This window comes from Staurois parvus, unplaced genomic scaffold (assembly GCF_062004578.1).
Source record: "Staurois parvus isolate SC_StPar_1 unplaced genomic scaffold, SC_StPar_1.0 ptg000392l, whole genome shotgun sequence".
Lineage (NCBI taxonomy): Eukaryota > Metazoa > Chordata > Amphibia > Anura > Ranidae > Staurois > Staurois parvus.
In genome coordinates, this window is record NW_028318188.1 from 3,041,852 (window position 1) to 3,056,873 (window position 15,022).

General features: G+C 41.4%; 1 protein-coding gene across 7 annotated transcripts in view; it reads left to right on the top strand.

Annotated features, from left to right (window-relative positions):
* Positions 1 to 15,022, top strand: part of LOC149455491 (E1A-binding protein p400-like) — a 201,517-nt gene that overhangs the window by 50,517 nt on the left and 135,978 nt on the right. For all 7 annotated transcript variants that reach the window (XR_016314044.1, XM_089686148.1, XM_089686151.1 and 4 more), the window contains exons 13-20: positions 142 to 319; positions 545 to 681; positions 761 to 930; positions 1,359 to 1,533; positions 2,286 to 2,422; positions 2,526 to 2,712; positions 8,128 to 8,294; positions 8,400 to 8,563. Coding sequence is in view for 6 of the 7 variants with exons in the window: in XM_089686148.1 (XP_089542274.1) it covers positions 142 to 319; positions 545 to 681; positions 761 to 930; positions 1,359 to 1,533; positions 2,286 to 2,422; positions 2,526 to 2,712; positions 8,128 to 8,294; positions 8,400 to 8,563 (1,315 nt within the window). In the remaining variant the exon portion in view is untranslated. The remainder of the gene's footprint in view (positions 1 to 141; positions 320 to 544; positions 682 to 760; positions 931 to 1,358; positions 1,534 to 2,285; positions 2,423 to 2,525; positions 2,713 to 8,127; positions 8,295 to 8,399; positions 8,564 to 15,022) is intronic.

Consider the following 15,022-nt stretch of genomic DNA (forward strand, 5'->3'; position numbering starts at 1 on the left):
TGCACATCCGTTTCCATAATTTTTTTCTGCACGTGTGGTGTGAACAAGGCCAAGTGTGGAGAGTTGTTGGTATCTATTTAGTTAAGTTTTAAATTTTTCTTTTTTAAGCAAACTTATCAACTTGATTTATAATATTCTCAGGTGAAAACCCCTGCTTCACCACTTCTACACGGCAAACTTCGAGATTATCAAATGATTGGGCTCGATTGGTTAGCTAAACAGTACAGAAAAAATCTTAATGGGATACTGGCAGATGAGTCAGGACTGGGCAAGAATGTCCAGGTGATAGCTCTCTTAGCTCATCTGGCCACCAGTGAAGGTGAGTAATAAACTAGCAGAACATTAAAGTGAAACTTCAATCACAGCTCATTTTATTTTTCTAGTTTAAAATAGGATCAAGAAGGGTTAAAAACTTTGTAAAACCTCAAGTCTTTGCTCCTAGCTGAGTGATTGAAATTCCCTCCCAAAAATGACATTCCACATTCTATTTACAAAAAACAAGTTCTACACCTATTTAAAAAGTATTTTATCAATTTATTCTCAGGTGTATGGGGTCCACATCTAATTGTTGCACGAAGCTGCAACATTCTTAAATGGGAGCTGGAACTGAAACGCTGGTGCCCAGCACTTAAACTGCTACTGTATTTTGGTAGTCAGCGAGAGCTCAGGAGGAAACGTCAGGTACTGTATCACATAAAAGATATTAAATTCTTTTATACATTTTTAAAAAATGAACTAATTATATACATTTTTATTCTAGACTTGGAATGAACCCAACAGCTTCCATGTCTGCATCACATCCTACAAGCAATTGTTTAAAGGACTCCAGGCCTTCATGAAAATGAGATGGAAGTATCTAGTGCTAGATGAGGTCCATCAGATCAGAAATATGAATGAGAAGCACTGGGATGCTATATTGAATCTTCCAAGGTTTGCTCATTAATATATATCTGGGGGGATGGGGTGAAAAAGGAGACGTGTAGATGTATTATTATTATTACAGGTACTTGCTGTCAATTTACGCAGCGCTTTACATATATATTTTGCATTAACATCAGTCCATAACCTTCAAGGGGCGTACAATCTAAGGTCCGTAACTTACATTCATACACATACTACGGCCAATTTACACAGGATCCAATTAACCTACCTACATGTCTTTGGAGTGTGGGAGGAAACCCACGCAGGCACAGGGAGAACATGCAAACTCCAGGCAGGTGGTGCTGTGGTTGGGATGTAGAGGTTTAACAGGGATAGAAAATAATATAAATACAGAGAATTAAAAGGATGGATATGTGTTGCATGGTGGTAGCATCATTTGTAGTATGTTTCCTGTGTTTTCTATTTTTGTGGTTTAGTCAACGGCGGCTGCTTCTCCGAGACACTCCGTTACCACACACGTGGAAGGACCTGTGGACCATGGTACATTTCCTTATTCCAGGCTTGTCTAGAACTTATTTGGATTTCCCAGTGAAGGAGGGCAGTGACCAGGACCAAGAATACCGACATACCATTTCAATTCGATTGCATCGGGTAATTAATAGAAACTCGGGTGAAAGAAAAGTTCAATTTCTCAGCTGTTTCTTTGTGTTGCACATAAAATGAAAATAAAGTGTACCAACCTCAAGTACATTATCGGAAACTAATTACACCCACTTGCAACTGACATGGTACTGTACGATGTTAAAGTCCTCCGTTCTGCTCCTGACAGTGCGGGATAAACAAAGCAAAAAAGTTCTGCTTACTAGCAGAATACCATTAGCCGCTGTTCTGTTTCCTGTTCAGGCGTTATTACTTATTCAGCAGGGCCATTAATATGTCTGCATCCTATATACTGCATGTTAGTGCATTTAGACTGTTTCTTTTAATAAAGTGTTTTTATGATAATGCACCAGGTTGGTCTTTTCTTCTTCTCAGTGAGGGTTTCAAGTATACACTGCTTTGTGAGAGCAACAAGACCTAGTGCCACATTGGAACTAATTGTTTCTGATGAGCAGTGTTTTCTATATGGACCAGCGAATGGTTGTATTATCATATTAAATTTTTTGTTGTGACATTTCTTGTGTCAGGGACATTAAATGGAAACAGCCAACAGACTTCCTTGCAATTTGTTATTGGAAGAAGGTTTTAACCTGAAGAGTAATGTCAAATGATCTAGTCACCTGAGGCATTGTCCACTCGTCTCTAAATTTTTGTTTGATTAGAGCTGGAATATCTTTTTATGTTTTGTTAGTGCATATTATTTTGTGTAGGTATGCCATTCAGATTTATTGTTTTTTTTCCAGTCCACTCAACCTTTTATATTGCGACGGACCAAAAGAGATGTGGAAAGGCAGCTAAACAAGAAATTTGAGCATGTACTTAAGTGTCAATTATCAAACCGCCAAAAGGTCTTGTATGAAGATATCATGATGCAGCCTGGGTAAGAGTTTCTACAGGCTTAGGCAGAAATCGGTAATGTCTTTTTGCAGTAGTTATATTTTGAACATCTTTTAGTATCAACAGTTATTTTTATTCTTGGTCAGAACTCAGGATTCCTTAAAGGGTGGCCATTTTGTCAGTGTTCTTCACGTCCTGACGCAGTTGCAAAGGATTTGTAACCATCCAGATTTGGTGGATCCACGGCCTGGACATTCCTCATATGCATGTGAAGCTCTGCAATATGAAACCGCATCTTTAGTATTGAAGGCTTTAGAATGTGACCCCTGGAAGGTGAGCAGATATTCACAGTGATTTGCTAAACTCATTAAGAAGGTATAGATATAGACTATGGACTTTGTTTGTGCTCAGTCTCCCAAATAATTTGAGAAATAATTTGAGAAACACTGTAGAAACAGCACTCAAAGAATAAAGGAAATAGTTTCTCAAGAAGATCCTTTAAAATTGTGTATGTGCTAGTTTGTTTTGGAATTAGTTCTGAACCTGAAAAACAGAGTGGGTTGATTCTTCTTGTTTTATAGCTTTCTGATGATTTTGCACGTGCTGTGTTTGTGTATAAAGAAACACTTTCTCCTGTTGAAGGCTAACATGCTTCAAAACACGCTGCAGTAGGTTTTCGAATGTAATACTGCTTGAAATTTGTGTAGGAGCAAAATGGAAATCTAATGGACATTAATCTTCAATCATTTATATGACTAATCTGTTATGGTAAATGTTATCTGTTACAATTTTCATTCACTTGCGCTAGAAACCTGTCTACAAATTTTACATTTCTTCAAAGAAATTAGCTTTGAGTACTTGTTAGCATTCAGTGTACACAGACAGAAGATTAGCTATAGTATATATTCAACTATCTCAATCGTAGAATGGACACAGGTAGGAAACACCTTTTTGGGCTAATCCCAGAGTACACCATATAACCTCACAAGACTCCAATATTTTGCTATTGTTCTTAGCTGATTTTGTCTCCTCTGCATTTTTATGAGGTACAAGCTGCGGCTTCTTGCTAAATGCTGTCTACTGTGGATGCACCAAATGATGCATGTGCCAGTCTTTGCAGAGGCTGCAAAGGTTTTCTTTCCCTGCATTTTATAAGGAACAAACTGAGGTTTCATGCTAAGGCTTCATGCACACGAGCAGCTCCTAAACTTGAGTTAGGAGCTTTTTGGCATTTTTTTTTTTGCCAAAGTTCCTAAATTCAACTCCATAAAAGCCTGTGTGTCCATGTACACATAGGCTTTTAGCAGAGAATAGGAGCTGCTGCGTTTAGGTGAGGTTAAACCTCCCTCTGCTGAATGAAGAAGAATCGCGTTCAGGATAGGAATATTTGACTGCCGACCACTGGAAACCGCAAAATGTGGCAACCATGGTACCGCATTTTTGCCGAGATTTGTGTTTTCCCACGGCCGGTTTTTAGGGTAGGCTAGTGTACATGAAGCCTAATTGTTCGCTACTGTGGACACACTAATTTTTGCAAGTGCATGCTAGTCTTTGTCCAACAGCACCTGACTCTCAACAGCCTATATTATTTCCCTCTTGGAGAAATATTTTTCTTTTTCTAAACATTGTTTTTTCTCTGAAACTGCTATCAAGACATGACTACTTATTGACCTTGGCTATCTAACAGTTTCTGGATCAGTTACCCTTGATGTGTACATAGGGGAATGTACCTGGTCCACACTGTAAGGGGCCACCCTGTAATGTGTGCTTTGGACATTGAATACTGCATTATGCGTTCATCATGTCATGTTGTGCAACATGTGTAGTTAACCGTAGGGTTCTGTGCAGGTCCAGGGCCGTGCTCCATTTCCATGGTTCCCAGACCCTGAACACCCCTTTGTGCATATATACACAGTGATGGGCACTTCTAGTAGTCCCAGTGTCATGAAAAAGTTAGTACAGGGTTTTTCCTGTGTGTTTACACTGGTTCTAGGCTTTTACTCAAAACAACCTGCAGGCCTAGCCCATTATATTAGGTAACTGCATCACACCTCCTGGATGATGCCTTCCAGCCTGCTTTTTCTGCCATAAATGCACACAGAATGTTGTTGTACTCTTGCTGCCGTCTTCTACAGAGACACAGCCCTGGAATATGGTCAGTACCTAGCTTAAAGTGTTACTAAACCCAGGACCCTGCATTCACTATATCTGGTCTCCCAGAGTACGCAGCACATGGAAATTGCAATTATTTTAGTATATGTAAACTGCTAAATACTTTTTTTCATCAGTAGTTAGAGCAGTCCTGTGACTTCTATCAGTGTTTAGCAGAGCACTGGTTAAAGCTTTTAGGAGGAGTTTTCTTTCTGTTCTAGGTGGATGCAGGACCCCTGACCTCTGTCTGGACAGTGCTGATTGGCCCTGTGCTGATCACATGTACTCTCCCAAGAAAAAGAAAAACCTCTCTAGCAATACACACTGAACTGTGCATGTGGCTAGGGGTTCAGTCTGTCTTATCAGGAGATAAGATGTGGACATTTGAACAAGAGGAGGGGCAGAGAAAACAGGATCAAACTGTTTTTTTTTTTACACAGTGCAGAGGATTAACCCCTTAAGGTTCCACAGTGAGCATAACAAGCATGCTTTACTGCATATACAGACTGATTTTACTGTTTTGGGTTTAGTAACACTTTAACCACTTGCTTACCGCGATTTAGCCGAATGACGGCTACAGCTTGGTTGTCCAGTTCTGGGAGGGCGCCATATGACGTCCTCCCAGAATGCGCCCTCTCTCTCGCCCCTAGAAGCGCGCACCCAGCAATCTTCGTGATCGTGTCCTACGAACATGTGATGAGGTAAAAGGCCAATCACAGCGGTCTTTTACCACATAAGCTGTGTCCACTGACACAGCAGATCACCGAGTAAATACAGTACAGTTGCCGGTTATCGGCAGCACTTTCCTCACACACTCACAGCGTGAGGAAAGGACTGCCAATAATCTGGATCTGTCACTGAGCAGATCAGTAATGATGATCAGTACCCTGCAGTGCCACCCACCAGTGCCCATGTGTACTCAGCAGTGCTGCCCAGCAGTTGCGCCCATCAGTGCCACCCGTCAGTCAGTGCCGTCAGTCAGCATCTCCCATCAGTTCTGTCTCTATCCGTGCCACCTCATCAGTGCAGCCTCATCAATGCACATCAGTGAAAGAGAAAAGTTACCTGTTTGCAACATTTTATTATAGAAACAAAGAAAACCATTTTTTCTTTCTTTGAATTTTTTTTCTCTTTTATTGTTTATAGTGCAAAAAATAAAACACTCAGTGGTGATTAAATACCAGCTTTGGTGATTAAATACCACCAAAAGAAAGCTCTATTTGTGTGAAAAAAGAGATAAAAATTTCATATGGGTACAGTGTTGCAAGAAGGGGGTAAAAGTGCCCAGTAGGCAAGTGGTTAAAGCAGCACCTATATTTGGACTCACAACCCCATCCATTCAAAATTCCATAACCTTGCGCTGGGACAAAAGGGCCCGATACCTTGCGTTACATAGACCACCTACAGGAAACTAACCACTGCTCAGGGTGATGGCTGTTTCTTTGTCCTGGAGCAATGCCTGTTGTCACACCACTCCAAGTTTCTAATTCTAGTTTTCGCTCAGGTGCACAACATGTGGCCTATCTAACAAGCAGATTTTTCTGCCACTATGACTGAATGCTTTGGGAAAACTCCCAGCACTTCTAGTACCTTTTTGATTTCCAGAGGCCAGAAATACTACGTCTTGTGTCAGCCTTCTGCTTCATGTCAGTGTTTTCGTAAAAGCATGTGACTCTCCAAAGCCAGAAAGCCTATAATGCTCCTACGGACACTAAGAGACTGGCAAGAAAGTCAAGATAGACCTTTTCAATACACACAGACTGATAGTGCACTTTGAAGACTGGCCCAGTCCTAAAATGATTTTCACTCCTCCCAAACTTTTTTACCGAGATTTATCCTTACAGGATTTTAAAAAGAAATTGACGTTTTCAATGGTGAGTCCTGACACTTCAGTTCTCTAAGAAAACACTAAAGTATCAGTTGAGGATGTACCCTCTTTTATGCAGTCTGTTGTTAGGCATCTCTATGCCCTTTAAAAGTCCTTCTTTGCCCTTGCATATCACGTTCTTCAGCTATTTATTGATGCTATTGATGCTAGGTACATTTGCCAGCCAGACTATTGCTAACTGGACAGGACATATGAATAGATAACATGAACCTACCTTTGAGGACACTGCTTTCTTAAAACAATTATAGCCGATGCCCCAAGCATTATTGTTTTGTGTTGATGCTCCAGAGCATGTGATTCACCAAGTCTCTAGAATGTTTATCTCTGTGCATGTGTGCAGGAGTTTGTGGTGTTAAGCTTGGTCTGCTGAATCTGCTTGTAAAAGTGTCTTCTATTCATGCCTTTTGATTGTGAATGCATAGTTCGGGATTCCCTCAATTAAATCCTCAAGCAAGAGGGAACTTTGGTTCTTTTTCTTAGCAAAACAAGTTTGTTGCACGCTCCTCAGACTTCTACATCCAAACCAAGGCTTAGTACCACCTTTCATTGCAGGCCCTGAACTCCCCAGGTTCAACAAGCCTTTCCAGAAGCACCCCTCACAATGAAGGGTCGCCTGCACTCATGGGAATGAGGAGGGGACTTTTTGCTCTCCCCTGCCGTTTACCTCAAAACCAATGCCTAGTATTTCCTTTTCTGGCAAGCCTTGGACCTCACTCAGCCAGTCCAGAAGCTCTCCTCCCAATGAAGAGATGCCCTCACTCCTCAGAGAGGGGGGCGTCTGTTGACATTGCTTTGGTGATTCTTTGCGCTCAAATTTAAGCTGGTTTATGTTTTTTCTTGACTGCCGTGCAAAATAGAGGGGGAAAGCGTTCCAGTGGTTCTCATTGGACCAAATTGGCCTAGAAGAACACTGTACACAGACATACCCCGATGTCTGTTGGATGAGCCTTTGCCTCTTCCAGACAGACCAGACCTGCTGGCCAATGGCCTCTTATTCCATCCCTCTCCTCATTTGCTGGGTTTAACAGCATGGCTTCCCAGATGTTGTGGGGGCAGTCAGGGTCTGCTTGAAAGTCAAAGTCTCCATTAGCAAGACTGAGTTCTTCTTTGTCCTGCCGGTAGGCCCTAGGAGACGGCATCCTGATTCCCATTCCACTATTGCTTGGTGAATCGCGCAACTCATATTCCATTATTTCCATATGGTACCTTTAGGAGGCAACCCTAGCAAGTTTTTTTGCCAGTGTCCAGTTGCCTGAAGGTAGCTGAATATATTCCAAGGTCTGAAGCTAGGTACACACCTAGATCTTCTTTTTTTTTTTTTTTCATTCACCCATCCATTTTGTTTGTGTGGATGCAGGAGTCTCCCCGCTGGGATGATGCATTTTGACAGTGGGTATTCCCTGCTGTCAGATTACACCAGTTTGGGCTGCAGCCGATTGTAAGCCGCTGATTGAAGGGGGTTTTACAACAGGACCCTTCACAAGAAGCTGAACTAATGATCGGCGTCAGTTGAACCGGGATGGCTACACAGATTGGAATTCAGTTGGTCTCTGCTGAACCAGCTGATTTTTGATCCATGCGTACACTAAACTTAAGCACATAAGTCGTGTCCTCCACTCTACTCCAAGATAAAGAAGATACAGGTAAGTCAAATTTTTTCACTTGATTTGCATGTTCATGTCATCTTATTTGTTTTCTTTCTCTTCTAGAACACAGATTTGTCTTTATTTGATTTACTTGGCCTAGAAAATAAAATGACCCGTTGTGAAGGTCAGCAGCTTTGTAAGCAGAAAATTACTAGAAGAATGATGCAGGAAATTTATACTTCCCCTGATCCTGCACCTCGACCCAGCCGAATGAAAATGAAACCAAGCAGGTGATTGGGTTTTATGGCTTACTATAACGTCCTTATTTTGTTTTATATTCCATTATTTACCATTCTATTTTTGTTTTCATTTCTTCAATACTTGGAAATTTAAAGATTGTTTGAGCCAGTCCTCTATGGACAGAAACCTGAAGGACGCACAGTTGCCTTGCCAACTACATCTGCAACACGAGTAGTGACAACAACCACTACTACAGTTACACAGCAGGGGCAAATGAAAAGATCTTCAGTCACACCTGTTGTGCCACAGGGGACCAAAGGTAAGTGTTGGTTTAGTTAAGAGTTCTTGCATTGCAAGACCACTTACTGTTATCTCACATAAATATTCTTATTATTTTAGCCAAATTTACCACCCTAACTCCTCCCACAGTTTTTACACTACATAGACAGTAATATACCGAAACGTGCGGATTGTTCCCGATTGGTGTGCTATTACTTTGTGTAACGTTTCACCAAATGGTTCACAAAATATCGGTGTTTTTGTGGTGAAATTGGTCCCATAGGAATAAATGGCGGAATGTTCAAAACTAGAGTGGGAGCTGACAAAAGCTAGAGTGTGAACTGAAAAATCAGGGCAAGATCTCTAAACTGCCATCACTCCCTCATTTTCAAGCCCACCTACAAACATTCAGCTATCCCTGCTGTCACTAAAAATGTCCACGGCTAAGCCATAGTCCTGATAGTTTTCACAATATGACCAGTTGTTTGCAACTCACACCGCCCATTGACATTCATTGAAACTCCACTCTAGCCACCTCAAATTTGAAGGGCAATGTCTAAACTGCGACTGTGCCTTCATTGTTAATATTTCAGAGACATACTATGCATCAAAATGTAGGTCTGGGTCTTGTGATTCTCACAATATAAAGCTCTTTACTGTAGGATTTATAATTTTTAAACTACAACCGTTTGAAGATGGCAACCACCAGTGAAGTGAGCAAGTTGGAGCAGTTTGTTTTTAACCGCTCTTCTCTGCCCTTGCTGTAGAGTGAGTTGCCATAGGAAACCAGGTGTGTGAGCAGGCAGCAGAGTGACAAAAGCTAGAGTGTGAGCTGAAAAATCAGGACATGATTTCTAAACTGCCACCACTCCCTCATTTTCAAGCCCACCTACACAAATCGTATATCACACTGATCAGCTATCCCTGCTGCCACTAAAAATGTCCACGGCTAAGCCATAGTCCTGATAGTTTTCACAATATGACCATTTGTTTGCAACTCACGCCGCCCATTGACATTCCTTGAAACTACACTCTAGCCACCTCAAATTTGAAGGGCAATTTCTAAACTGCGACTGTGCCTTCATTTTTAATATTTGAGACATACTATGCCTCAAATGTAGGTCTGGGTCTTGTGATTCTCATAATATAAAGCTCTTTACTGTAGGATTTATAGTTTTTAAAACTATGACCATTTGAAGACGCCAGTGAAGTGAGCAATTTGGAGCAGTTTGTTTTTAACCGCTCTTATCTGCTCTATTTGAAATCTAATTTTGAATTCGTGACAGTTTGGCCGACTTCTGGTTAAAGGTTTGGAAATACGTTTTCTACAGTAGAGCGTTTGAGGTGATAATGCTGCTAATGTTTTTATAAATGTACGTTTTAATGTAACTGTGAAGCACTTTGGACAACAACATTGCAATTAAATGTGCTATATAAATAATTAAAAGTTGAAATGCATTTCTCACTATCAAGATTGCCATGTGCACTTTTTAAATTTGATCAATCAATTGGTTAGTGTAATGTTTACTATCTTTACTCACTCCAAACACTCCACACAGTTACTCTGCCCACTCCATAAAGTTACTCTGCCCAGTCCAACCTTTCACAGTTACTCCAGCCACTCCAACCACACAACAGTTACTCAAGCCACTCCACCCAGTTACTCCGCCCACTCCAGTTGTAGACTACTGGTGGAGGCAAGAACACTTCACACAATTTCACCAGAAATTGTAGCTTTTCTAGTTTATTACATTATAATTTTCTACCAGCACACTAGTTTATTATTGTTGATGTTATTTGATACATACTGTATAATAGCGGGTCACATGCATTTTGTTGTGGACCTCCATTTGTTTGGGCAGTTTTGGTGCATTTTCTGAATGTGCACCAAACGATACTTTTGGTGCTCTTTCAGAGAACTCGCCAAAAGCGCCCGATCTAATGTAAGTCATTGGTGAAACGCGGGTAACCCACATGAAAACTGCTCTTGCACTGCACCCGCACTTTGGGGAAACCACAGCGGATAAGTATGAGAGGGGCCTTATCATATGGGTTGTAAAAATGGTGAAGTACAACCCAAACATAACCGTTTCACGTTTTTATAATGTGGCATATGCGTTTTTTTTCATGGTTTAATTTTTGCTATTAATTTGTAAACTGTAGGTGGATATGTGGCAAAACTGTCCCTTTGAGATATATAATGTTAGCATAATAAAAGTTTTTTGTTTTTTTTTTTAAATAAATTAAATATTGCATGGACTTTATGTGGTGCCCGAGTGTCAGTTTATGTGAAGTTTAATGTATATATTATGAAACATTTATGGCATATTTGTTTGACTAATGCTCTTGCCATCCAACATGACTTATTTTTCTTATTTTTGTGTCTTTGTCTGGCTAGTGCGCTCTCCCTATCTCTACACACACTCACACTCGATCTCGAACTCTCTCTCACGATCTCGATTTCTCGATGCTATGCAGGCTGCTTCTACAAACATTTGTGAAAGAATGGGTCGCTCTCAGGAGCTCAGTGAATTCAAGCATGGTACCGTGATAGGTTGTCACCTGTGTAATAAGTCCATCCGTGAAATTTCCTTGCTACTAAATATTCCACAGTCAACTGTTAGTGGTATTATAACAAAGTGGAAGCAACTGGGAACAGCGGTAGGCCAGGTAAAATGACAGAGGTGTCAGCACATGCTGAAGCATGAAGTTGCCAGCTATCTGCAGAGTCAATAGTGAAAGACCTTCGAACTTCGTGTGACCTTCTGATTAGCACAACAGTGCGTAGGGAGCTTCATGGAATGGGTTTCCATGGCCGAGAAATGCAATGCAAAGCAGGGGATGCAGTGGTGTAAAGCATGCCGCCACTGGACTCTAGAACAGAGGTGACATGTTCTCTGGAGTGATTAATCACACTTCTCTGTCTGGCAATCCACTGGACGTGTCAGAAAAACGGTACTTGCCTGACTGCAGCGTGCCAAGTGTAAAGTTTGGTGTGTGTTATGGTATGGGGTTGTTTTTCAGGGGTTGGGCTTGGCCCCTTATTTCCAGTGAAGGGAACTCTTAAGGAGTCGATATGCCAAGACATTTTGGACAATTGCATGCTCCCAACTTTGTGGGAACAGTTTGGGATTACCCCTTCCTGTTCCAACATGACTGTGTGCCAGTGCACAAAGCAAGGTCCATAAAGACAGAGATGAGCAAGTTTGGGGTGGAGAAACTTGGCTGGCCTGCACAGCCAAGACTGCGAGCCAGGACAGGACTGATGTACGACATCAGTGATTGATCTCACAAATGCGTTTCTGGAAGAATGGTCAAACATTCCCATAGACACACTCCTAAACCTTGTGGACAGCCTTCCCAGAAGAGCTGAAGCTGTTATAGCTGCAAAGGGTGGGCCAACTCAACAATGAACCCTACGGACTAAGACTGGGATGTCATTACCTTTCCTGGCGGTATTCCCGAGTGTAGCTTGGGATTACACTCGGTAATACCATGCAGCAATTCTCAGGGATTACCTGCAGCACTTACCTTGTCCTGCGCTCCCGTGATGTGTTCCCTGCAGCGTCCCCGGCCATCTCTTCTGGCTGATGTCGGCATCCGAGTTCTGGTCCCTGCAAGTGTCGGGGCGTACAGGGGCCGGAACCGACAGGAGATTTAAAAATGTTAAAAACTGACATTTACTCAATACACTAAAATCACATAGTAAAACATTACTGTTTCAACCCATTTCACATACATTTTGTCCCTAGTGCTTTGTCCTGTGCCCTGCCTGCATTTTCACTGTTCTTTCTGCCTGGAAACTGAAAAACGTCCATGGCGCCCAAAAAGCGTCCCTTTAGGTCAAAAGCGGTTTTAGACTAGCTAGAGAACAGCGATAGTAAATTAGAACCACTTGCAGGATTGAGTGATAATGATTTGTGGGGAAATTCATCATCAGACACTAAAAACGATTTTGCGACTAAGCTCAGTGATGTGCAAACTTGGCGCTATATTTCAAATTTCAGTGTTTTTGGTTTGATTATATTATTGAATTACATTTATTATTATATTATTTTTTATGATTATTTATTATATTATTTATGATTTCGTGTTTCAAGTTTTATTATACCCAGGATGTTTACTAGACTCTTGTTCTGACAGATTTCAGTGAGTTATTCCTAAAAATTACAGGCCTACAATAAAAAAAACGACGTATTTCCATGCAAAAAAATATACTGCTTTCAGCACAGAAATATGGACACAATCATACCGCTAGGGAGGTTAAAGTTCATGTGCGTGTAAAGGCAGGTGTCCCAATACTTTTGGCAATATAGTTTTGCGTGTGTGTGTGTGTGTATCACGTAAAATTAGTATTAAACACCATTTTTAATAACTATATTTCTAATGGTGCTATTGACATGAAAATTTTGCCACATGTCGGTAACAACCTATGCAATCCATACATGCAAAGAAACCAATACAAGTTCAGAAATTAAGTTATGTGTACTAAACTGGAATGACACAGGAGAAAAAATATTGAACACATAAAGAAAAGGAGGTGCAAAAAGGCATGGAAAGCCAAGACACCAGCTGAATTCCATCAGTAATTAGTAAGCAATCCTGCCCCTTGGCAGTGCAAATTAATATCAGCTGGTTCATTCTTAACTGATGGCCTACAAAAAGGTGTGTAATTGCCAAGGTGTCACACAAGAAACAGCTCATGATGGGTAAAAGCAAAGCGCTCTATTTACCTTCACATAGCTTTCCATGACTCCCTTTAGTAATAAGGGGTCATGGTCATCTGATGAGCCTTTTGTTTGCTTAAATAAGCACAGAACATAAAGATGGAATGTTTGTGTGATTTGTGAAGTGTGACATGGACTGTAATTGTTTGCACAAGGAGTTTTTATCACTTATCAAGTTTATTGTATTGCTTTATTATATTCATTATTTTGCTTCTGTTTATTACAACACGTGGGGAATATGTTGTTTTTTTATTGCTGTAATGCTGGTTTATTTTTACCTTTAGCATCAATCGATTTCTCACCAGCTACAATAGACCCTTTCCCTCGCCCCGTACAACATTAGATCTCATTTTTACATCGTGTGGAGGGCTGGGTGTGTGTGCGCCACTTACAAGGGGAAGGGAAGGCACCAGGATGCTGTATTGGATTAAAGTAAGCCAGGGAAGGCGGTGTGATGCTGTGGGCAATGTTCTTCAGGGAAACCTTGGGTCTTGCCATTCATGCGGATGTTTGAGGTAGTGACTTGGCCTCCAAATTCTCCAGATCTCAACCATTTGAGCATCTGTGGGATGTGCTGAAAAAACAAGTTTGAATGGGAGGGTACAAGCATTGCAATCTCAACATTTTTGCATTTAAGTAATGACTTCGATTCAATGGGGAATATATGGACCTTGCTTTGTGAACTGGGAGTCATGTTGGAACAGGAAGGGGCCATCCCCAAACTGTTCTCACAAAGTTGGGAGCACGAAATTGTCCAAAATGTCTTGGTATGCTGACGCCTTAAGAGTTCCCTTCACTGGGACTAAGGGGCCAAGCCCAACCCCTGAAAAACAACCCCACATCATAATCCCCTCTCCACTTAACTTTACACTTGGCACAATGCAGTCAGGCAAGTACCGTTCTGGCAACCGCCAATCCCAGGCACGTCCATCTGATTGCCATACAGAGAAGTGTGATTCGTCACTCCAGAGAACATGTCTCCACTGCTCTGGAGTCCAGTGGCGGCGTGCTTTACACCACTGCATCCGACGCTTTGCATTGCACTTGGTGATGTAAAGCTTGGATGCAGCTGCCCGGCCATGGAAACCCATTCCATGAAGCTCTCTACACACTGTTGTGCTAATCTGAAGGCCACACGAAGTTTGGAGGTCTTTAGCTATTGACTCTGCAGACAGTTGGCGACTTCTGCGCTTCAGCATGCGCTGACCCCGTTCTGTCATTTTACGTGGACTACCACTTTGTGGCTGAGTTGCTGTTCCCAGTTGCTTCCACTTTGTTATGATACCACTAACCGTTAACTGTGGAATATTTAGTAGCAAGAAAATTTCATGGGTAGACTTATTGCACAGGTGGCAACCTATCACGGTACCACGCTTGAATTCACTGAGCTCCTGAGAGCGACCCATTCTTTCACAAATGTTTGTAGAAGCAGTCTGCATGCCTAGGTGCTTGATTTTATATACCTGTGGCCATGGAGGTGATGGGAACACCTGAATCCAATGATTTTGAGGGGTGTCCCAATACTTTATGCAATATAGTGTGTGTGTGTGTGTGTGTGTGTGTGTGTGTATATGTATTTATTTTTATCATTTGTTGTATTATACCTGGTATACATGTTTTCCTACTTGACTAGGCTATTGAACATTTAAGTAAACCTGTACTCATTTTGACCTCGGAAAAGGGGCTTCAGACTTTGAAGAGCACCAAAGAGAGCCCCAAAACCTTTACTATGCAAATCTAAACATCAGGTTTCTGAAATCAAGCTTGAGCCT